Source organism: Gallus gallus, chromosome 2 (genome assembly GCF_016699485.2).
Source record: "Gallus gallus isolate bGalGal1 chromosome 2, bGalGal1.mat.broiler.GRCg7b, whole genome shotgun sequence".
NCBI classification, from domain to species: Eukaryota; Metazoa; Chordata; class Aves; order Galliformes; family Phasianidae; genus Gallus; species Gallus gallus.
Window position 1 is genome coordinate 14,207,584 of NC_052533.1, and position 25,425 is coordinate 14,233,008.

Genomic DNA, 25,425 nt, shown 5'->3' on the forward strand with positions numbered 1-25,425 from the left:
AGCTTCTTGACAGCAGAGATATATATTAATAGTTCATTTTTAAGCACTCTCTTCATTTTGATAAAGTTTCATCAGAAGATGTTATAAATTTTAGGGTTTTTTTTTAGCTGTGCTCCCTCTCATCCCCAGTATTAAGGGGGTTCTCTGTAAGCTGGGGTGCACAGTGCCTGGCACTGGTGTGGCCTCTTCCACCCCATCGTCAGCAGTTCCAGGGAGGGCTGGTGCCACTTTTCTTATCCGCCTTTGTCCTTTACCTCTGCTCTGCCTTTTGCTGTAGAGACAGCATTCATTTTTAGGTTTGGTGGCAGTTCAATCCTGGCTTCCTCTTCCTAATCGATCAGAATGGATCTCTGACATCTAGAGGTTAGGACCAGTTTTTGGTTCTAGTTGTCAGCAGTGGAAAAACTGTTACGTCAGACAGCCAATTTAATTATGTTGGTTTATTTTGCTTCTTTTAATAACTTGTGAAATCGATTGCTTGTAATTGTGGCAGGAACCGGAAAGGCCACGTTTCTGCCCACACTTTCCAGCTTAGTACTGGATATGTGCCGTGACTCCTTTGTTATGGTCAGAAGCGTGGCAAGGAATGAAGTGTGATTTTATTGTGAGATCTGCTTCATTTACAGCTGCATTAACCCACTTATATCTTGAATTTGCATCTTATTTAGCTTCTGGAGGCAGACATTGAGAGAGTTGTACAGCCTGAATCCCACAGTGCCGTTCCCCACTGTGAACACGGCAGCAGAAGTGGGAGGACAAAGTGCCATCTTTCTGATCCATGCATCAGTAATGGACCCTGTCTGGAATGATCCAGCTGGCACAGCAGGACTTCAGAGATGGGGCTTTTACTAGAAATACCAAAATAGCTGTGGGTTTTTAACTTTTTCCCTTCGTTTTACTATTTCTGGCAGGCTGTCTCTCTTTGTTACTGATTTCTTAAAAGATCTTTCACTGTATGAAAGCTCTGCTTGAGAAGGACCTGCTGACAGCAGGGTTTGGTAAAACATTTATCTATGAATAGTTGCTGATTCTCTTATGAGGAAATGAAATCGGCACAGAAAGATACAAATTTCAAAAGTGTTGTTCTACTTTTGGCTGTCGATACCCAATGGTTTGCTCTGTAGCAAATGCAGCAACTGTTGCTGAATAGGTAGTTCCAAGCCTCCAAATGAGAAATTTCAGTGTAGGAAACAAACACCTATGGCTTTTTTGTTTTCTTTGAGTTATTTAATAACTCAATAGCAGTCAGTAATGCTTGTATTAACAGTATAGTCATATTTCTGTACGCTAGTGTTGTACAGTCACAGTGAAACAAAATATTTTTGTTGACTATGTTAATTGTACATCTAATCTATTTTCACCTCGATATAACCTTTAAAATGGTGCTTTAAAAATAAGAGTATAAAGATATATGCTGTGAGAAACTTAGCTGACGTTGTGCTTTTGAACTTCCTTTTCAGTTTTCTTCCTAGCATGTTGTTGGAAATACTGAAGCAGAGCCCTTTCCTGTTACAGTAGATCTGAGGAGCAGAAAATAAGCGTTCTGATTTGATTACTGACAACTCAATGAGATGCTAATTCTCAAAGCACTTCATTTTTAAAAAGACAATTAGCTTTTTTGTGGAGCAGGCCTCTAATGGTCTTGGTTCTCGTGGTGCTTGACCACCAAACAGTGGGGCTGCATGTCCAACAGTTGTCATACTAACGTACTATTTTCAGTGGTCTGTTTTGGTCGTGAAGTTTAGCTGAATGTTAAGGTTAGAGGAGTAGACAGATGTGTTGTTCTCTGAGTATTTTAGCATATGCCTTTTTAACAAGTAAGAGTCTAGACTGTGTGGCTTTGCCTTGTCCCCTCGTCAGGTCTTGCAGTTAGGATGCTGTAGACATACTGCAGGCTGTATGCACTGATGCTGTTTTGTGGGTCTTCCTTGATTACTGTAGTATACAATTTTCAAACTGGTTTATCTTAATGGATACATTAAAATTATATAGGAACTGGAAAAATGTGACCAACTGCTTCTGAAATGATAAATATTTAAGTCTAGACTTCCCTGCACTCTAAAAGCCCCAAGTTCACTTAGTTTGCAAGACCTCTATTTGTATTACAAATAAGCAAATGATGAAACAAGTTGTGTTTTGTAACATCTTGAGGAAGAACAGCCACTTGAAGCTTCCTGTCAGCGCTGCAGCTGTGAGAGTCAGCAGAGGGGAAATAAGATCCTGCAGGTCTCAGGGAGGCTCCTGTTCATCAGATGGGTGGTTTGGCCATCTAACTTCTAAGATTTTTTTTTTAATTGTATCTGGAGATTGTCGTACTACTTCTATATCTGAAGTGGTAATTTGTAGTTACTGACGAGTACCTTGAGCTTTCACTTGTCTGGCATGTTACAGGAGATCAGTATAGGTGACTTAAATTCTATGCTGAAAACCTTTCTAATATATATGACTGTAGTGACTTTGTGATCATCTTGGAGCACAGAAATGGCTTTGTCCATGGCTGAACTCTATCTGTTCTAAAAGACCTACCTATCAATTCCAGAGTACAGTGCTGTGTTTATTTTCCTGTTTGATTTGTTTTGCTATCATCTTGCTAGTTTTTTTTGTTCAACTGGTGAACAGAACAGGAGCCACTGTGGGGTTGGTGTGACTGACTGAGCAGACATCATTACTTGTCAGAAAGCTGAGCAGCCTGGTTCTTCAGAGCTGTGCTCTGTGACCTCGGGTAATGTCCAGAGTCATCAGCTTGACCAGACCCACTGGGAACTCATCTTGCTACAAGCTGAAGAAAATGGTCTTCTGCTTAAAAATAAATACATCCCCTTTCCTTACGTATGTTTCTGAACGTTGCAAAGCTCTTCTGGGTTATAGATTATTTTTGGTATTGATATACCCCGGAGGTGTGGAGAGGAGATAAAAATACAGCATCTTTTCTTGCTTAGATTGATGAAGACGTTCCCAGCATACTTGACCCAGGATTTTTCTTTTTGCTAAATATTAGTATTAATAACAGGGGTTTTGTGAATTTTACAAGAACCATGTTATAAGTATTGTGGTTTCTTTTTTTTTACATTTTAAAAATGTAAAAAGTTGACAAACTCAGCAGTTGGCATAGCTAAAAATATGGGATCACAGAATGGTTTTGGTTGGAAGGGACCTTAAAGACCATCTGTTCTATCCCCATGCCATGCGCTGGTTCCCACCCAGCCGCTCAGGCTGCCCAGGGCCCCCTCTCACCAGCCCTTGGGCAACTCCTGCAGCCACCCTGTACCCATTTCCTTGGGCAGGGGCAATCAGCAGAGGGGCAGCCATTTGCCAGGCTGGTTCCTGTCCCCATCTTGCTGTGGGGCATGTGGGCATTGGCCCCTGTGCTGGAAGGGGCTCGTTCCTGGTAGCAGTGAGCTGGTCAGCTGGCCTGGCTCTGTCTGGAACCCTATTGCCAGTCTCTTATTTTCTGATTATAAATTAATTGGGTTTTTCTCTTGTTTTCTAAACTTTAAAATGTTGGCTGAGCCCTCTGAGCTGTGTACTGTGTTAATCTGGTGACACGAACTGAATTAGCAAAAGTATTTGCTGAGCTCTGGGTGTAAGCAGAAGTGTCAGCGTGGCTTCTGCCTTTATGCACAAAGGAAATTCTTCTTGTGCGTGCATGGGGAGTTAGGGTAACCTGCTCATTTAGAACAGCAGATTACTCTTCTTGTGGCTTCTCTTTCTGTTAAGATGAACAAACAGGCCAGTTTTTAAAAAGGAAAAAAGGGCAGAAAACAATTTTTTTTCTGGTCGTAGATGTTCTGAGGAGTTTAAAAGGCCAGCTGAAAAATTTGACTGCAAATGGAAGTGTGGAAGCAGTCAGGACTTTGCATATACAGTGTACGGACTTGAGAACAGTTGTATCCTAGGATTCCCACCTCCATACCGTGGCTCTGTTTTATGTTACAGTATGACTTAATTCCTTGATGGAGAGGATTCATCTTAACATTTCCAGACATTGGGTGTGTAACTTGATGTTTAGCTTTGTAGAGATACAGACCCAGCATGGCAGCGTGTCAAATGTGGTGTGTCACCACACATCTGAAATTGGATAGTCCTGCAAAACACTCAGAGTGTGCTGCTTGGGTATTGCTCTCAGCTAACAAATTGTGCAGTACTCAAACTTCTTCCTCAAGTTTTTGATGTAACTGTCGATGGAAGTCAATGCAAGTACCCTCAATAGCTGTTTTTTGAAGCGACTTCCTCCATTCCTTCCCAAGTGGGACCCTGCCCATGTCACCTGCCTGCTGGGGAGCTGGGAGCAGCAGCTGTGTGAAGCCGTGCAGGGGGCAGCTGCCTCCTTGTTCAGAAAGGGATCAAGCCTGCTGCTTACCCAACAGAATATACTCTTGTTAATATATTAGGAAGGTAAGCCAACGGATTTATCCTAGTGTCTGATTTCATACTGTACTGTGTTTGCTCTCTAGGCTGGTTAGCTGTGTTTCTAACAGGGTTTTGCTTCCTTTGTACCACTAAGTGTACTGATACTGTAGCATTTTTCATGCTGTTAGAATACTGGTGGTGCACTGCAGCTGTGTACATTATTTAGAAACTTACAGATGCTGCAGTTCATAAGCTCAACAAGATAGTTTGAAATTATTCCAACACCTAACAAAGAAATAGGAGCTTAACAAGTGCTTGCAGAATTTGCTGCTACAAGCAACATTCTCTGAAGTAGTTTCACACAAGTGAAATCTGCTGCAAAAGCAGTGTAAAAGGCCAACAGCTGTAAATAAATTGTGTGGGAGTTCTGCATTTTCTTGTTAAGCCTTTGGAAATGAATACTCTTTTTGAAGAACACAGATTTTGATGACTGCTGCGTTCTAGAACAGTGTCTTGCAGGTTGTTCATTAAAAAAAGAAGCTGATAAGCCATTAATAAATGTATTTAAGAAAGCTTTAATGCCTCTGTTTTTTTTTTTTCTCTTAAAAATATTAAGATATGATTCATTTGAACGAGAAGTCTGTTCTTTGGTGTTAGATTTCATTGTATGTTTGTCAGATGGTACTTGAGCGATCTTTCAGGCTTTCTGAGCATGTCCATTAACACAACTTCAGTGCCTCGGGTGCCTTACCAGAGGTGATGTTTGCTTTCCCATCTGCCCTTCCTATGGGTACGCAGCCTTATGCTGCTTTGTGTAAGCACTGAACCCTCAAAAGTACACTTAAATGCCATGGGATCTGTGCTTCTGAAAAATGTGAAGTGTAGGCAATATTGCTACTCAGTGTAAAGCGATGTCAACTAATGGAAATTTTTTTGACCTTTATGCTGCCATGAGCTCAAATAACACCATTCCAGCCCCCAGTTATATTTCATAGGAGGTAACTCTTTAGAGGTGCTGTGGTACTGCAACAGTGACAACGTAGAAGTTGTCCAGGGAAGCTGATAATGTGTAAACTTTGACCTCTATAAAGCAAGTAAGAAATAGGACTATATATTAAATTCATTAAGCAAAACAGTAAATGACGTGTGAAGGGAGGGAGAACTTTCCAGTACTCCTGAAACCGTTGTTTAGAGATTGTTCTACTGTATCAATTGCTTTGCTGTAGTACTTCTGAACATGAGCTCTTGTGATCCCGCCCTGCTGAAAAAGCAGTAGCTGTCAGCACGGTACACACCAGTGTTCTGCTGGAGTGAGGTTTCCGTGGGCTTCTCTCAGTGTGATTTGGTTTTATAGAATATGGTCCTCAGGAGACGTCACAAATGCTTCCCAACAGCTTTGTTCTTCACAACCAGCTTTCAGCCTCGTAATTCAGGTTCCCCAGCGGTCAGGAATTGGCAGCAGTGAAACTACAACAGAGTACATCTTGTGTTTCTTCTAGAGTTGTTGGGATGTCCTTCTTAGGGAACCAGCTCTGTCACTTTGATTAAACTTGGAAGAAAAACAAACATGTAAAGTTACTGCTGTGTGATGTGTGCAGGCTGTTGAAGGTGCTGAATTTCTGAACTATGTTACGGATACTACATTATGTCTTTTGGAAGTCTGTTATGGTGGATGAGGAGAATAAAAAAAGAAGTAAAAGAACCCCTCACCCCCTCCAATGAGAAGGAGAGTTACTGGCTGACTGTAACATTACATTTCCCAACTCCATCCTCATTGGTGTCAACTTTCTCTGTAAGCATGTGTGAAGTAAAGTGTTTCGTATGGTATTTAAATTTCCTGCTATAGGACAAGCAGCTTTGCTGTAGCCTGGGACAAAAGCTTTTTTATTAAAGGGACAAGCTAGATTGTGCAAGTGGCAGAGAACAACTACAGTAAACACTGTCATCTTTGTCCATATTGTACAAAGGATCCCATTGTAAAATCCTATTTCCGTTTTTTTATAAAATATTTGACATCACTGTCGCAGTCCTTTGGTCAATTATATACTGTCTTTTCTTGCTATAGAATTCATAAGCTTACATATGCCCGTCTCAGTGAGGAACACATGAACGCTGTAGAAATGCGAATGATAAATCTGTACAATGTGAAGGGGGGGGGGGAAGGTTTTCCATCAGTTTTCTTTGATCAGTCAATGATGACGGATGGACTGGGAGCAGCCCGAGTCGTGCCAGAGCTGCCCTGCTGCAGAGGCTCTGTGCTTCTGCTCCCAGCGGGGTGTGAGCGTGCTGGGAATGGGCCTCCTGCCTGCCTGCACTGCAGTGCTTTTGCAGTACAATTTAATGAGAAAAAGAATGAAGTTCTTATTTTAGGCTACCAAGCAAAGAGGATGTATGTATTTTGATATTAGTCAACTAATGCACAAATAATCCCTATCAAGTGTGAAATATGTATGTGTATACATTTTTATTTTCTATTTACTACTGTTCTCAGAATGTTGGAATTTTTGCTGAAAGGAATTATGTTATCGCTGGATAAAGAATCATATTTTTAGCAACTTTGGGAGGAACGTATCTTTCATATGGCTTAAGTAGCAAAAGCTTTTTGGCAGAACACAATGCCCTGCATCCTGAGATGCTTTATTTCCTAACCTAATTTCATATATAGACATTTATATTAAAATACAAAAGTAGATCAAAAATGTAATTAGGAAAAATAAATTCCGTGCTTTCTTTTTATTATCAAATTGATGGGAAGTTATTGGCCAGCCTTTCATAGAAACGACTTCCTTGAGAGCGCTTGGGGCACTCGCAAGGTGAGTGTGACGCCTAACATTGAACTACTTTATTAACTATTGAATGGCCTTTAATTAGCAAATACATTGGAGAATTTTTTACAAGATGTTTTTAATTCTGTATTGCTTCATTAAATCCTTTTTTTTTTATCACTTTATAAGGATAAATCAATGGGAGAACTTGAATACTGTTAAATAATATTTGCACTACTGCGGCTGGCTGTAAATCCATGGCCAGGTATTAACACGTCTGTAATACTTTTTCTTCCTATGCATATCATAGGCTTACAGTCCAAGGCATTACGCAGTTAAATATTTGGCCAGGGAAAGTCAGCGCACACAGAATTGTTTGGGTTCCCGTTTTAACTTTGCTATTTAAATGAGTTTATCTTTACCTGTGAAGTAGGAACTTGTTGAAAATCTTCCTCGTGTAACGCCCAACAATATAAGAAGTTTTGGATGTGCCTAAACATGTTAGAAAGAAAGTAGGATCCTGAGCATGTTTGTAGAAACCCAGGCCTGGAGCAGGAAGAAGAAGGAGGAGTTAAGCTGATGGTTCCAATTGAAGCTGTCACCTCTTGAAAATGAAAACGTAGAGCTTCTGAGATTACTTTTATATCATTCTTGTGAAATGAAGCTGGTATTGAAGTCTCAGGCCTTGCTGAGAGGACAGTGGCAATTCCTTGGCAAGAAGCTTGGTTGTTGAGGGCACTGGGATTCTTCGTTTTCTCTCTGCTGATCTTACACATGGGTATGGGTGATCTGCTGAGTGTAATCTAGTGCATCATGATAAGGTTTACGTGATCTTCTTCATCTCTTTAACAGTGAATTTGAGCAATCTGAATGCTGTTACTGAAACGGAGGCCCTTAATTTCAAGGTTATAGCATTCAGAAAAGCTGTGAGCAGAAGCAGGACAAAGCAATCGTTTGTAATGGGGGGAAAATCATGTATGATTTGTTCTGAAAGCAGTTATGCTCTAAAAGCTATTGTCTTGGATTTGAGTGCTGTAAAAAGTGACTGTCTGATTCAGGGTATTTTTTCATCTCTGAATTACTTGCATCCTTGGTACAGTATGTTCCCATTGCTTTTAGAAGAAACAAACAATGCAGAAACCCACAACATATTCTTAGCAGATAGGAAGAGATCTTTTGTCCTTGCTTCTACTAGAAGTGGTCTTAGACTGCTGCAGTGCATTGAATCTGTTTGTTTGCTTTTGTATTGGATGCTTGAACAAATATTACCGTTTGAAGAAAGCCATTTGTTTCACTTAACTTTAAAACCCAAGGTATTCTTTGAGAAGCTTCTATGCCTTTTGATAATGAAAAAGTACCTTGTGAAGTATAGTAAGATTACTTTCCACTGCACTGAGTTCAAGTATGTGTTCAGAGGCCTGATAGCATATCTGGCATTTGAAAATGTTGACTGCTCATTCATGAATGATTAACAAGTTGTTTTATTTAGAGGCATGCGTCGGCTCCCTGCTGTGCCACTATAGTAACTAAGTTCCAAAAAAGCCACACATCCCGTCTGATTTTGTAGAACGTTTTGGGTTGATCCTGGAAACTTTGTCCTGTGTGGAAGTCTTCATTATCAATTTGCAAGGACTTCATTTGCTGATACTGCAACTAAACTGATTTAAATACAGCAGGCCTCGAATGTGTTAAACTGTTGAGCATTACTGAGTTCAGGGAGAGGTCCTTTGTATTCATAAGGCTGTCATTGTACTTAGAGGGCAGCGTGATTTTCGCTCAGGTCGTGGTACTGCAGAAGTAATTCTCCTTTCTCATTTTTCCTCATCACTCTCTACCAAGCAAGAGTTCTTCACTGCTTTCAGTCAGAGAAAGTAGCAGGAAGAAGCTTGAAATCATACCAAGAGGCAGCTGAAGCTTGAAATGTTTTGAGTATAAGGCACCTTCTGTGTACGTGCGGGTGCATGCTGAAGGACGTGTTTTACATATTTTCTCGCTATCAGAGTTGAAGGAACAAGTAGTCTCTTTCAGTAGATTTAATTCTGCCTGTATGAGCATTAGAAGTTCTTTGGGGCAAAAAAAGAGGCAGAGAGGGAAGTTCTAGCTGGAAGTTCACGTGCACTTACAGAAATGCTTGGTTTTTAGCAAACCTGTATTCATTGGGTTTGGGAAAACAGCCATAGAAGCAGTTATAAATGATTTTGGTTTAGGTAATGCTTTATCTACTTCTACTTACACATTAGTAATGAGTTTAGTAAATGAAAGGAACACAGTTAAATTATTTTAATATGCTTTTTGACTGGAAACTAGTGACAGTTTTGCAGAGCAGACTTGAACTCGAAGCAGTCACCTTCATCACAATGGCGAGGGTGAGGGAGGCCTGGGAGCTCGGCGGGGCCACCTGGTGGGAGCTGCCCGGGGGGGGACGGGCCTTCCTGCCGGCATCCACGGGGCAGCACACAGCGGTCGCTTCATGGGGCTTTTATAAGCTGCTTTATTAATAGATAAGGAATTTTTACCAGATAAAATAAGCATTGGTAACGTTGGGTGCTGTTGAACTCAGCACTGCAGGCAGCAGCACACCTCATTGCGTGCCCTGAGGTATGGGGAAGTGCTGCTGCGTGCAGCATGGTTGTTCAGAGCTGTTCCTGATAAGAATGTCGGATCCCCATAGACTCACTTAAAGCTGAGCTGTGTGCTGAAGGTAGATTTATGGGTTTGCATTTTTCATGCTTTGCTGAAAACAATAACTTAGAGGGCGTCTCTTAAATCTTGTAATTCTACCAAAAAGGTCTCTCTGGATTGAGCAAAGGTGACTGGCTGGCAGGGCTCTTAGCTGCCTTGTTTGCTGTTTTTGGTGGAAATTCTGACTTCTCCACTTGTAAACCAGAAATTTGGATTTAGAAGTATTAAGCAGTCAGATGAGAAGCACGCATTGCAATTTCATCACACATTAGTGTATGAAATATAATTGATGTGTCGTTTGAGCTGCATGGCAACACATTGGCCTTGAGCTTCCAATATCGTACTAGTGTGATGTGGGTCCTGCAGCTTCATCCAGAGTTGTTCTAGTTACAGTGCCAAAATTAATTCTAGTCTTTTGCGGAAGCAAAAATGGAGGAGTGCTGTGCAAGGCTGAGGACGGTGTGACAGCAGGCAGGGCATTTTGGGGTGCTGCTGCCCTGAGGGGAGGCGGAGCCTGGGGCTCTGTGTGCTGCCATCTGGCCCTGCTGCTGCTGCTGCTTCGCACAGGCTGGCAGTGAGAGTTACATGGGATGGGGCACCTTGCTCCCTGGGCATGCTGGGACACACACAGGAGGGACAGTTTGAAGCAAGAGGGCCTGCTGCGGCCTGGGGGCTGTGTCTGTATGGAAGCTGGCAACAGGCTCTCTCAGCATTCAGTGGAGTCGAGGGATGTTCCTGAGAACATGTATGGCAGTGCTCCTTATACTATTAATGTCCTCAAGAAACAGAACGTAAACAAATACAGCTGTTCCCCCTCCTTCTCCCCTTCCCCCCTTAAAAAGGAGAGACTTGGGTAATAGAAAAGTAGTGTTTTCATGAAGTTTTCTGGTAGGTTTTCTTTAATTTGAATTGATGGAGGAGATGCTAATTGTTTTCAGCTGATTTTGTGAGTGCTGCAGATACCCTTTTCCCCCAGGTTTGCTGTATATTCCTGTTAAACACACTGTACTTGCTGTATCCAGTAAGTTGTCTTTTCACTTTTAAAGATTCACAAAACAGGTCTGTGCTTGTTTTAATCTCGTTAAGTTCCTCTCTAGCTATTTCCCCTTCTGGTTGTGGATATTGCCCATATTTGGTTCCAGCTGTGGTGCAAGCAGTTTATATCTGATTGTGTGGTACAATATCCCGTCTTGCCTGAGCAAACCCCAATAATTTATGATTAGATGTGGCCACGATTAGCAGTCTAAGATTTTAATGTTTAAAAGCGCATCGTAAAGGATCTTTTATGTAATGCAGTATGTTCTTTTTTTCCTTTGAAAGATGCAGCAAGAGGCACAAGGGCTTGCCTCCAGCAAAGCTTCTAAATTAAAAGCAAGCAGGGGGGAGGGATGGTTTGCATGATATTTTTACTTTCTTTAGAGTGTCTGAATAAATGCCCTGATGTAGGGGTGGCTCTGCATTAGCAGGCATTCCATTTGGCTAAATAGCAAGCTGCTTCCACAGTCTCCTGGTCACAGTTCTCATGAAAACACACACTCTTATCCTTCGCATGGTGTGTTTTATGTGCTTCTATTGCACTTCAAAGATTGAACATCAGAAAGTGTATTTTTCTTCTAACCACTTCTGTGGCTTAATTGAAAGTACTCATGGTTTCAGTAAGTACCACAGACGTATAGCTATGCTTTTTGCAGGTCTTCCCAGAATCACAGAATGGCCTGGGTTGGAAGGGACCTCAAGGATCATGAATCTCCAACCCCCCTGCCGGGCAGGGCCACCAACCTCCCCATTTACTAGACCAGGTTGCCCAGGGCCCCATCCAACCTGGCCTTGAACACCTCCAGGGACGGGGCATCCACAACCTCTCTGGGCAGCCCGTTCATATCCACAAACTATGAATGTGAAATTGTCCTTAATTTTTTATTTCCTTGTGGACAATTGTTCTCCTTATTTGCATATATATGAATAAAATTGAGTACTTTGTTTCCACATAATTTCTGTAAGAAGGGAGTGGTAATCAGAATGCTCACTGTGGTATTACATAAAAGAGTTTAAGCATTTATTTGGAAAGGCTTACAGGTAAACCACCCAAGAGTTTTCTGGAGTTTCTGCATCGCAATGCTGTACTCATCTTTCAAACTGAACTGTCTGTTTAGTTCTCGTTGGGGAACAAAAGTACTGCTTTATATTCACCATCCTTTATATAGTAGTAGGGGAGGAAAAAGACTGGGAGACCATCTTTAATTGATAAGTAACATGTAAGAAATAGTTTGTTTGTCTTAAGATCATATTACTTACAACTACTGAGCAATCCTTTAACTGTACAGTTGAAGTTTTAAAATATATAATTATTTTGGTGAAGATTTTAGTGTATTTCAAATCCATTGCAGGGCAATTATCAACTGTCATTTGGAGAAATGCTGAAACATTAACTCTAAAGTTAATATCACAAACAATATCTGTTTAATATTGAAAAAGATCTAATGTTTTCGGCATCTTGTGGCTTTCCTTTGTGCTTTTATAATTAACAAAAAAAAAAAAAAGAGGAGTTTGTTGGTTAATTTTACTCTTGTAATATATGCTGATTTGTAAGGGAGCATTTTAAAATTCATTTGCTCTTTAATAATACATCTCTTCTCTCAATAGCCAACTACTCCACCAAGCCAAGGGAGGCCTGATTCACCAGTTTATGCTAATTTGCAAGAACTGAAAATATCTCAGTCTGCACTTCCACCACTACCTACAAGTGCTCCAGTCCAAATAAATGGGGAATGGGAAACCCATAAAGATACAACAGGACGGTGTTATTACTACAACAGAGGATCACAGGAACGAACCTGGAAACCTCCACGTTGGGCCCGAGATGCAAGCATTAATAAAGGGGATTCCCAGAGCCATGCAGATCATGAGGTAGTTTGTTCTGAGATCACAATGAGACTGTAATGCATGTGAATACTGTTTTGTTATGGAACTTGATATCTCTGGATTTTGGGGTATCAAGGACCGTGTTCATTTTTCTTTTCAGTTGTGTGGCTTCATGGGATGTAGTAATGATCAACAATTTCTCTTCAGTCAGTTTTGTATATGAAAATGTGTACGTGAAATGTGTACAAGATGGGTCGTGAGTCTGAGTACTAGCTGTGAAAGTACCTGGCAGTCCCTCATCAGGTGTAGCAGGCTGAAAATAAAGGAGAACTTGAAACTAGCAGGACTTTAAATGACAACGGAGTAAGGAATCCATTGTAGCTTTTCTGACATGGAATATGTTCTCTATTTCCAAGTATTCCGCACATTTCTGGGGAGGTAAAGGGAGTGGGGGAAGGAGAGGAAGTGAGGCAGTTTCTAGAAACAGGGATGGGAGATAAAATATAAGGGGAGTTATCAGTATAAGTTAAATACACAGTAAAACAGAGGAAAGGGACGTGCAGGTATTATGCTCATGCTTGGTTAATGCTGTGGCAGTAAGTCTACCTAGTAGAGTTTGGGAGCTAAAACTAGACATAATGATGTTTCGTAGCACATTCCATCAGCATCGAAAACATTGATGTAATTGAGGATTCTGTTCCATTCCATTCATTTTATCTAGCTGTTTGCTTAGGAGAAATGAATTTACACACTTGTCAATGATTTTTCTGTGGGGTCTTGGATAGCTGAAGAGCAAACTAGGGGAAAAGGCAGTTAAAAGAGTAATACTGTGTTATGGAAAACTGTGAACTTCGAGAAAATCATTTTCTTAATTCTGTGAATGATAACTGGATGTCATAGAGAAGAAGAGAACATAAATTACAGTGCTGGAAGGTGTGTCTGATCAAGTATCTGGGTCTTGTGGTGGCAAATGCTTGGGGAAGGCTGTAGGAACTTTTGACTTAGTTATATTCCAGCTATAAAGGTTATTTTTTCTCGTAATGCAAATCCTTCACCTTTAAAAGCTGTTTTCTGTTGTTAGGCTTTCCCACAGAAGTTATTTACATTGAAAGATTGTTAAGGATAATATTTGAGTTGCTAATATGTTATGTGCAGCTGATTGCTAGGGAGAGCCAAACAAGTGGTGTTAGTCTATCTCAGTTTGCTGTGATTCAGATAAAGAAAAGGAAAAAATGGAAGATGAATATTACTGTTTAAATATGCTTAAAACAGTGCTCTTGTGTTCAAACAGTACTGAGGTTAATCAGTGTCAAGATTGAAAGAAAAAGCAAACATTTGTCAAGAAATCTTCCATTTTCATATACCTTTTTCAAATATGTGTGGTTCAGGTGGATTTCCTCATAAGCTATTATGGCGTTTAGTTTTAAAATTTAATTGTGTACCTCTCAGAAGTTTTAGATTGCTAAGAGTCCTGTTGTGGAAGCCTGCCTCTGGGCCAGTAGTGCCAAAAACGGGACAGACAGGAAAAGGGAACCCTCTCATTGCCACTGGGAATGGCCCTCTGAGCAGCAGTGGTGTTTGCAAGCATTTAAAGAGTCTTATCTTCTCACCACCAGCTAGTGGCTGCAACAGGTAAACTGGCAAAACTCAGTTTGCCAGTCTCTGACAATTATCTGTTAATTTCACACTTGGCTGTTCTTTTGCTAGATACGATTTTGTTCTTCTGGAGTGCTCTACTGTGAAGATGATGACCACTTTTATTTATTTATTTACTTATTTATTCGTAACTCACCTAGCAATAAGTGTAACTGGTTTCTTAATGTCATCATTATTCCTTCTTCTCATGGAAGTACTTCCAAAAAGTCTTTCCCCCATCATCTGCAGATGATTCCTCCAACTCATATCTCCATGCCACCACTTCACCATGTAGTTGCATTTTCAGAAGCTTAACTTCTTTACTGCTTTGTTTTTACTGTTATATCAGATAGCTCAGTTTGTTCACTTATTTATGATGTTTGAAGGCCGGACTATTTTAACTTCAACAGTTCTATCCATCAAACGATCTTATCCATCCAAATTTCATTTTTTTGTAGGATCAGTGGATGATACATGCTCTGATTAATACGAACTTGTCCAGTTGAAAAATTTCAAATAGTGCAAGATTCTTACATGATTCATCCTCTATGGCTGTGCTATTAGCTGTTGGTTTTGAAACCACTTTTTTCTTCTTTTCAGTTCTTCATTTGTGAGTGTTTCGCAGTCCACTGTTTGTGTTCAGCATTTCATTTATGATCTTCAGTACTTCTACCAAAATACCTAAAGGTTGAAATACCAGGCTAAGCTACAGTAAAATGAGGTGACAGATTTGGTAGCTGTCTGCTTTAGATGTTTTTAGTTGATTGAGGTAGGATATGATCGGGGCTGGGACTCTTAAGTAGAAATATGTAGGCTACATGAAGACAGTGAAGTAGGAAGCATAGAGGCAGTTAGTACTAGAAAGGTGTTGGAAGAGGAACCTGAAGTCACAGAGCATGGTTTGTCCAGTGTTATTTTTAATTCCCATTGAAGCAACTTCACCATTTTTTTATGCATTAAAGAATGCCATAAAGAAGCATTAATTGCATAAAGAATGCAATAAAGAATGGTCTGATAAACTTTGCAACATCTCTGGAATTTCATTTAAGTTTATCAGCCAAAGTTAACCTCCTAAATAGTGTGCTGGTGGGATTAGCCAAGCCTTGGAACATCAGGGCTATTATGTTATGGGTATGTTACAGACAGACATGTTAAGTCATCCTTACTGAGCAACAGGCTGGTTTTTATTTTTCTACTAGGAGAATATTTAGTTTTGATTTGTATGTTCCTTTCCTTAGCATCAGGAATTATTTGGAAGAAACATTATCCTGTTTGGCCGTAATTCTTATTAAAAAAAAAAGCCCCAAACTTCCAAAGTCTGCTACCTTAAGTGCACTGACATTTCTCTAATTTGTATTTGAACATTAAAATATGCTGTAGTGTGTACACATATTTAAGTTTACAGCTATGTTATAAAACAATTATTCAGAAGGGGTCTGTAGCAGCATTTTCAACTTGTTGGTCTGAAGTCCGAGCGTAAAAATGTGACTGAAGACTTCTTTTTGCCCCAGTAGATAAAAATAAGCAGTTCAGATTTTTGCGTTCTATGTGAGAGATGAGACTGTTTAATGCATAGTTTAAATGCTCACATTATGTAGGCTGTAGAGGACGTCTGTGTTGCTTTATTAATGACCAGAAGGTGATCTATGGTTTTGGCTGTGCTTGGCAGTCAACTTGTGTCAGCTTAGGGAGTTTCCCTCATGCATGTGGTGAGTTAGCACAAGTTTTGATGTGTGTGCAAAACCTTTCTTCTATTTCATGCATCAAACTTGTTCTCCATGTTATAATTCACTCATACCTTTAGGAGATAATCTTACAATTCAGTTAGCTGTGTCTTCAGCAGGTTAAAGTGTCTTGTTTTTGAATTGTCACACGTCAACACTAGGAGGTAAAGACTGGAAATTGCCAACATTGTAGGATGCATCATACACATAGACAGGTTCAGCTGAAGTTTCAAGTTATCCTGAATGATCATTCTGTTTCCATGTACTATTTGGGAAGAGAACGAGGGAATTTAAGTACGAAATCTGGGATGATGCCAGAAAAACAAGGTGTAGTATGTCCTGTGGGTGTTCTGGGGCAATAGAGGTAACGAAAGCTAGCTTCCTTCATCATTCAGTAATACAAATTGGTGGGAATAAAATTTACATTGGCAACAGATTCGGAGTGTTAATTAGGTTTGAATCTGTCATGTGACATTGCTTGAATTTGAGTAGTCGGAATCTGGGTTAGTAAAGAAAAAGTATTAGTATAAATGGTGTTCTGAATTGTTTTTAATTACCTACCAATTATCGTTTGTTTATGAGCACATTTTCTCATGTAAGATATATAAATGTGAACTTCCTGCACTTATTACTATTCTCTTTCTAGTCAAATAATCTTTGATCTTTCAGATTTTAAAGCATTTTCATTCTCAAAACTGCCTTGTATGTTTCTGACTACTTGTAGCATCTTTCATCAGAAGAAAACGACCACAGTTCTTGTTACAGCCAGTCAGATAGTCAGTATGGTTCTCCTCCAAAGGGTTGGTCAGAAGAGTTGGATGAACATGGTCAAACCTTATATACCAATGACTATACTAATGAAAAGGTACTTTTTTTCCTTCTTCTCATCACATGCTCTAAATCTCTTCAGCTAATTCCCTAATAGAAAAGCAGATTTCATTTCTAGAAGTGAATAGCATTCCTTAGTGGCATCCACCCTTTTGTTTTTAAATATGCATGAAACTTTCTCAAATGAACTATTTTTTTTTCTCATACGTACTTCACCATTCAGGGAAGGTTTTCTTATTTTCACTGATGTCACATTATCACGTGTATGTTTTTTCCCCACCCCCCATCCTCTTGGTTATGCTTTAGGAATGAGCTTCATACCAATGTAATGTTCTTATTATCCTTTAAGTGTTGTTCTTGTCTACATATGTCTTTCAGATGGGATGGTTTCAAACTGAAAATTCTTCTTTCTCAGTTTCATCCTTTATTTGAAGTTTTTAGTACTGCTTTCGGATGTAGACAAACTTTGTACTTAAACTATAGCTGTATCAATAGATTCATGTTCTATTCTAATTACCTAATTGCTACCGACAACTTAGCATGATTCTGGATATATCCTAGAATTTTCTCCCATGCAGGAAAAATGACAATATTTGTTTATATTTGTAAAGCAGTCCATTTTTTTCTAGTTGTCCAGTTTTGATTTTGTTGATTTCCAAGAAGTGTTTATTGTAGCATCACTTGTTCTCCACTTAACGTATGCAAGTTCTTTTAAAGAAGCTTTTAAATAATTTTTATGTCAGTTTTGCGTTTTTGTCCTTCTTAGATCTGTTTCTGCTAAAAATCTATAGTGCATGCTCTGTTTTGGCAAATATGCAAACATTTTTCTATTAAAATTCTGTCTGTTCTGCACCATTAGTCACAGTCACTATGGTTTTACCTCTTTGATTCTGGGGGTTGCTGTTAGAGGTTACAGAATCTGTATTACGATCTTAGAACACAACTCATGCTGCTGTTGATGCTATGAAAACGGAGTTCACGTTGTGCAGTAATCTCTTAGATTATCAACAGTTGCTAGATGAGCTTCTTGAAATTTTGTAATCTTTTCTATAAAATCCTTCCACGGATCTGGTGTAAAGATCGTACCTCCTTAAAGTGACATCATAATGATGATAAGAGTGAGATACGTAATCTTCAAAATATCTGTTTATCACAGTCTCTTGGTAGATTATGTGAGTCATCAGGAATTCAGTATCTGTGTTACTGCAGGAGTTTTTCCTGAGGAGTTGCAGAAGGAAAAAGTGATAGTGAGCTGAATGCAGGAAGCTGGAAACTGTTACGTTCTCACTGCTGACTAAACTTAGTTAATGGAGGTTACTTAGTAGACCCTGCTGAAGTGGATGGAACTTTATTAAAAGTTCACTTTAAATCCTAATTATCAGAGTCTAGCTGTGTTATGACTGTCGCACTAATTACGTTTCCTGTCATCACACTTCTTTCTACAGTGGTTGAAACATGCAGATGAACAAGGTAGACCATACTACTACAGTGCTGATGGTTCCCGATCAGAATGGGAGTTACCAAAGGTGAGTGACCTGAAAAAGAAACTTTGACAACTTGTCTTGGACTGTTCCCCTCCTCCCTAGGAGGTGTTCTATGAGGCCTTCAGTGGGAATTACACAACAAGAGGACTTAGGTGTTCCACTTCATCATTTCTGTCATTGTTGTGGAATTCCAAATTGTGAAAAAGAAAAGCACACTGACAGACATAATTAAAAATAGATGATGTAGCTATTCAAATATCAAAAAAGATGCTATATCTTTGCTGAACCTACCTTTTCATGTATGGCTGCAAAGTAATATTTGTGATTTTTTTTAATGAAGTAGAAAGCATTTTTAGGGAAGAAAGGGTAAATTTTCTAAACTAGAGAATGTTCCTGAAGAATTGTATGCTCCAACACGCATTATTTTTGCCATGTATTTGTACACTTGATGATTCTGATTTTACACACAGAAGTAGTGAAAAACAGAAGTTTCAACAGTTTACAGTGTCTTTGAGGATGACACCTAAGAGTTTCAACTGAAGTATATTCTGGTACTTCATATTGGAGTAAAAATAAAATTTTGTAGGAAATTGACAGATTTGGGTAGTCAGGAGATGTACCTAGTAATATATAATTCTCATTTTCAGAACATTTGTCATAATAATGTTTTTGTATGTGTCTATCTGGCTTTTAGAATGTTAGTTGAGTCTTTCATATTAAGGTGATCATAATAAATATTCAGAGAATTGCATGCATAAGTATTTCAAGGAGTGTGTTTCTCAGCTATTATTTCCCTAAAGCCTGTGTCCTTTCTACTTAGAAAGGAGCAACCTTAACGGATAGTGCTTGTGGGAAAGTATTTAAACTTAGGAATGTAGCTAAACGCTTGGCTCTTTTGGTAGATCAGCTGAAGAATTTGTGTTACTGAAGACCTGATTCTTTGTGAATTCTCCAGTGTTGATCTGCTGTGTTAAATATTGTAAATTTTCTAATATATATAATTGGTAACTATTGTTTTTAAAAGCTACTTAGCCGTTGATTGGCTGTTAGATTAAGTAGAAGTGTGAAAATCTGCTAGAACGAGTTTTAGCAGAAGCAATTGATATATAAGTATTTATAGTTCAAAGTAATTTAGGGCGATAATTTCTTCGGTGCTTTGTTTTTTGCCTCCTGCACAGAGCTGACAGTGAAGAAGTTGCTTTGTACTAAAATAGGTTAGTTTTGAACTAGGTAACACGCTGAGTTGGCTTTAATTCGACTGTAAGAGGTCACAGAGACAGTCCAGAACTGTTGTGTGAGACACATAAATACACAGAGAGGAGGTTTAGTGTGTTTGCACATGATATTCTGGTGGTTCTCTGTAAGCCTCTGAGGTCCCTCCTATTAGTAACCACTTCCAGAAGGAAAACTAGCCTCTGTTCTTCACAGTTTGTGGTCTTATCTGCTTTGTCTCTTGTTTAACCAAAATTATCAAATATTGCTGTTAGGAACTTTCCTTAAATTATTTCTCGTGAGCTGAGTAGGCTATTATTAATTCCTTACTGAGTGATCTTTGAAAGTACTAAGTCTTGAGTGGCAGCAAATATATGATTAACAGAAGTAAATTAACAATTGAGTTCTCAATTCACAGTCCTATGTATTGACAGAAATTCCTACTTTTAGCTTTAAATGGTGTGGAATATATTAAACGTTTCAGCAAAATATTTAGCTAGTCCATATAACTGTATCTGATGAACAAACAGTAAAAGCGTTACAAAGATGTGAGTAGTCGAGGCGTGATTGAAGATCAGTCTCCCGAAAAGCTTGCTGAGGCGGGTTCCAAAAGTGCTTTGGGACAAATGAACTGGAAACACAGCATAGACTGCAGAATGGCTTCGAAGAAAAATGATCTCTGTTGAAAACTCTCATGAATGCTTAGAGAAAAGACCATAGAAAGACTTCAGCACTGCCACACTCTTGTTTAAATGAAAATCAAGTTACTTGGAAATAGATCTTTAAAAGAAATTAGGTGCAATCTACAGTAATACTCAGTATCAGTTTTTGTTTTTTTTCTCAACATATTTAGTTCCTGTGTTGCCATCCAAAATTAATTGCAAAATAAGTGTATGGAATAGTGTGGTCAATATGGTGCTGTTAAACCAGGAAAGAAAAAAAAAAGATAATATTTCTTATTTTAAATTATTCTTGGTAATCTGCACATCATTAGAACTAGAACCAAGAGGCTTTTGGGTACAGTACTGAGATAGTACTGTAAGGTTAAAAATTTTTGCTTTTGTAGCATTGGCTGTAAATGTGAATGTGCTCTGGAGTAGCACTTCATATTGTATGTGTGTATAAAAACAAGTATCTGATGGTGTTAGGGGAGGAGGGTGAGTTACAACACAAATTACTTCAGACAGTCTTACGAAAAGCCCTCCAGTCATATACACATTTATGTAACGTCTAGGAATAGCTGAATGCCTCTGGCTAAAATAGCATCTGGATGGAGTAGCTTTGACAACTGCTGAAAAATTCTGTTAATGCTCATGATGAGTATGACCCAACTTTTTGTAGTGGAACAGAAGAACACAGGATCATGGAGTAGCATGAGTTGGAAGGGACTCAATGAGGATCATCAAATCCAACTCCTGGCTCCACCATACTAAGTAAAAGTTACCTACAAATCAAACCCAGTATCTGAGAGCAGTGTCCAAACACTCCTTGAACTCTGGTACTCAGGGCTGTGCCCACTGCCCTGGGCAGGCTGTTCCGTGCCCGCCGCCCTCTGGTGCAGAACCATTCCCTGACCCCCCGCTGCCCCTCCCCTGACACAGCTCCATGCCGTTCCCTCGGGCCCTGTTGCTGTCACACAGAGCAGAGCTCAGCGCTGCCCCTCGGCTCCCTGTGAGGAGCTGCAGCCGCCGTGAGGCCTCCCCTCAGCTCCTCTGCTCTGGACTCAGCACACCCACGCACTCAGCCACTTAGTAGTATGTGTTGTCTTCTGCACTGTTCTCCATCTTCACAGCCCTCCTTTAGACAGTTACTTTCTAATAGTTTTAAGTCCTGATATTGTGGTGGCCAAACTGCACGTAGTGCTCGAGGTGGGGCTGCGCGGTGTGGAGCAGAGCAGAACAGTCCCTTCCCTCACCACACCCAGGTGATGCACAGCCCAGGCCTTTCCTATTTTCTGCCCTAAGTTCACTGACCGCTGAGTTACTATGTGAATTGGATACTAATCTTTACTTATAACTTTTAATACTCTTCTAGAGGGCGTTGTCTTTCCTCCTGTGGATTCTGCTACATTCAGTTGTCTGTTCCTGCTGATTATTAAAAAAAAATAAAAATAAAAGAAATAAAAATAAAAAAAAAAAAAACAAACGACCCAGCAGGGTAGAAGGTGAAGCAAAGAACATCCAGGGCAGTCAAGTCTAGTAGAGTGGGTCCAGAGGGGTTTCTGGTCACTTCTGCTCCAAGTGAAGCTGTCTTCTGCAGCAGCCTCCTGCCCTGCGCTGCCACTGTTCCTTCAGTGCAAGCGATGCCTCAAACTCTGCTGCTGTACAGATGGAACATGAGGAGCCTTAATCCTCCAGGGAAAGAAAGGAAGGGGTGGGGCGAGGTCCTAAAAAGGCAGCAAATAAATGTTTTATTTCTATTTATGTAAGGTAAGGAAAGCATTTTATTTAGCTCATAAGAAATAGCAAAACATTTGCGTTGATGTTAGTTCAGTCACAACTGAAGAGTTTATTCAAAGCCAAGCACAGTTGCAGCATTGGAGAAATCCTTTTTTTTTTTTTTTTTTTTTTTTTTGAAGCATCATTCAAAGAAAAAAAACTTAATTTCAGACTATCTACTGGGAAAACTACAAATAATATGGTGGAGTATATCAGAATATTCTTTAATGTTCCTGTTTTAATCCCTGACCTGCTTTTAACATTGGGTCTTTACCAAGTTTCACTGTCGGCTGCTTCCCACCCTCTTCTCCCTTCACCCGCCCAATTCCTTGTCTTTGACTGTGTCTGTTATTAGTGCAAACAAAGAGGAATCTTTGTTCTCTGTCTTGAAACTGACAGATCTGTGTCATCTCCCTAAGAATGAGGACAACTGCTACAAATAGCTTGGAGGTGTTGCATTTATTTCAGTCACAATTAGGCTAGGTCAGAGCCTTGAGCCATGCCGCATTATCAGGTTAAAATTAAATATAAACTCTTCAGCCATTTGAGAGGGTTAGAAAAATGTACAGTGAGGCAAAGAAAGTGTTCAAGTAGCTAGTGAAAGCACTGAATGACTTCAACAATGAAAATAACCCTGTGTTACCTAAATCAGCAGTGTCCTCACCCTGTACCAAGAGCTGGTGTAACAAGAAGTCAGGGTTACGTAGGAGAATGAACAGTTTGCTGATTTCCTCACTTGCTGATAAGAGGAACTGGCTGTGAAATGAGGAGCAAACTGGGAGTGTTATAGAGGGGGTAGCTTAGAGGGACAAGCTGGAGTTCTGGGGACATTTTTCAAGGAGCAGTAGTCTGCATATTCGGAATTCTCTGCTGCATTATTAAAAGTTTCAGAATTAAGAAAATGATGTCATCTTCTTAAGGTGTGATGCTAAGGCATGTGGTGTCATAGGATTATTTCTGTATGGCCCTTACCTAACCTTAGTCTTCAAGATGACATCGAAGACGTGAAGGAGGAATCTGACTGCATCACTGGCACCCTGACTGCTTCTCTCTAACCAGTGGCATCTATCCATTGTAGTTCATGGTTAGTTCACCTGGAGAATCCAGAGTCCAAAGAAGTATCTGTATCTCACTGTAATTCTTTTTGGAAATCACAAATCACTGCCTTTATTTTAGAAGCAGAAGCAGAATTACTTAGCTTTCTCTTTTTTTCCTCTAGTAGTTTATTCTGCTGCTCACAGAGAGAAAAATATACCTGGCATACCATGAACACTTGAGTGAAAATAGTTTACTTAACACCTATGTTGTGAGAAAATGGGAGAAAGATGTCAAACGGTCTTTTTAAAGACTTGTCAGTTTATTAACACTGGTTGTATCACCAGCACAAAGTACTGAAGCTGCTAAGACGCACAGCACAGTGTTCCTGAAACGTTAGCAGTACTTTGTTAGCTCTATATACTGTTGCTTTCTTGTGCAGTATGTTTTGTAAAACTGGAGTGTCAGCCTTGCCTTACAGGCCCTTTTTCCTTTGGGATGGAGTTACCTGCTAGGTAAACAGACTCCCAATGATTTGTGATGGTATCAAAGGCACTTCAAAAATATAGATCACCTGTAAATAGGCTGTGACTATATTCTAGCTCCGAAGATAGGTTTTAATTCAAGGTACTTTGAAGTCTGTCTTTGACTGTGGTTACAACTTGAGTTCTTCAAAATACTCAACTGGAAAGCGTGTAGGAGGTTTCCATAAATGATATTCATTAGTGTCACTGAAGTATATGTATGTATGTGTGCATATATATAAAATAAATGATTCACTTCATGACAAAAATATATTTGAGCTATCCGTTTCAGTACTTTAGAACAGTTGTGAGGAATGCTGTTTGTGGCAGCCTTCTGCTATTTAGGCGTAGTATCATTTAAACTTGCTTAGGTTTTAGTTGTAATGTGGGCAGTTTTGCTGCATATTGGTTATATTGCTGGCAAAATTTGACTTGTTGAAGTGTCTGAATGGATACTCGTGTTACAAGAAAGTGAGTTGGCATTAGATTTCTTGCAGCATGAATGGTGGTTCATCTTTGATTTAACATGGAAACAAACTGAAAGTTACTTCAGCCTCACCATTGTAAGGTAGCAGTTGACATATGAATGTAAATGTGCTGAAACCAATGTGAAGTCAGTGCAATCTCAAATGTGAATCTCTACAAATCCAACCAGCACACCTCTGTGTATACATGATGTACTTAATTTTCTTCTCTGTTCTACAACATTTATTCAATTGGGAGTACTTAAACACTTCAGTGCATGTTGGAATAATTTAAATGCTTCTTAGTATCTGTTGACTTATAGGAGCATGAACTCTATTCCTTTTAAAATACGAAGCTTCTATCAGTCTCTGCCATGGTGGTAAGAATGTTAGTTATTTTGGCACTAACTTTAACTTTGTTGTGTTATTCAGCTTGACTTTGGCATTTATGTTTTTGAACTTTAATTTTGCTATACTTTGTCAGCATGCGTTACCATCTTTGAAGACCCGAGGCTCTGAGTTTAAAGTAGTAAATCAGTAGTGAAACTGTAGAATTCGGTGTGGTGTCAAGAGTAGTTTTTGCCTTTTTACAATAAAACAAGTATTTGACTTTCCTGTGCTACATTTTATCTGGTGAATTCTAATCTGTTACAAGCCACACCTATTTCCTTCTGTTTCTGTGTATAGGTTTCAGGTTTCTAACACTGAATAGAAAGAATGAGATTGTTGCTTTGTAAAAAGCAAACAAATCTTATGTAGTCTTTTTTTTGCTTGTACTTTGTGTTAAACTTTGCTTGAAATGTTTTTATAGTTCTTTATAATGCTTAATTGGTGATGATTTTAAATGGCTCTGCTACCTATATGTATGCTGCAAAGCTGAACCGAAGTTAAAGGCTGAATCTTTCTCATGGCCTTCATATTTTCTCAACCTGTTCATCTCTGAATGCCGTTGAGTTGGGTTTATCAGAACATAGAACTTCTGTCTCCCTTGCTCTTAATGCTCTGCCAAGTCTTAAAATTATTTCCTGCTAAATACTTGTTTTCTGTGCTTAGATATGTTGCACAGTAACAAATCCCCTTAACAGTAGTTGATGTAGTCCTCATCTCTTAGTGTCTACTCTCTTAAGTGTAGGAAATCTTGAGGCCAAATAGAATTATATTCAGTTAAACACTCTTAATCTGCATGGCTTACTGTAGAATAGTGGGTTATCCTCATTTTATGTCATGACATGTTTTTTACTGTCAGTGCAACATGAAGACTTGAATGTTTAAATCATGTGTTTATTCTAATGTCATGCTAGTTGTTAATATGGCAGTCAGTTGTAGTAAGCTTTTGTCCAGGACATCAAACATCTGTCCGTTGAGAGGACTACAGTAGACAGGATGGTTCTGAAAGGTAAAATAAAAATTTTAAAAAAGGCT

The 25,425-nt window shown here is 39.4% G+C and overlaps 1 protein-coding gene across 22 annotated transcripts in view; it reads left to right on the forward strand.

The window, feature by feature from the left end:
- Nucleotides 1–25,425, forward strand: part of ARHGAP12 (Rho GTPase activating protein 12) — a 70,482-nt gene that overhangs the window by 19,503 nt on the left and 25,554 nt on the right. For 10 of the 22 annotated variants that reach the window (XM_040693683.2, XM_015282119.4, XM_015282120.4 and 7 more), the window contains exons 3-5: nucleotides 12,441–12,704; nucleotides 16,743–16,883; nucleotides 18,292–18,372. In XM_040693683.2, the coding sequence (XP_040549617.1) occupies nucleotides 12,441–12,704; nucleotides 16,743–16,883; nucleotides 18,292–18,372 (486 nt within the window). The remainder of the gene's footprint in view (nucleotides 1–12,440; nucleotides 12,705–16,742; nucleotides 16,884–18,291; nucleotides 18,373–25,425) is intronic. The other 12 variants (XM_046928306.1, XM_040693692.2, XM_040693694.2 and 9 more) reach the window with 2 other exon arrangements.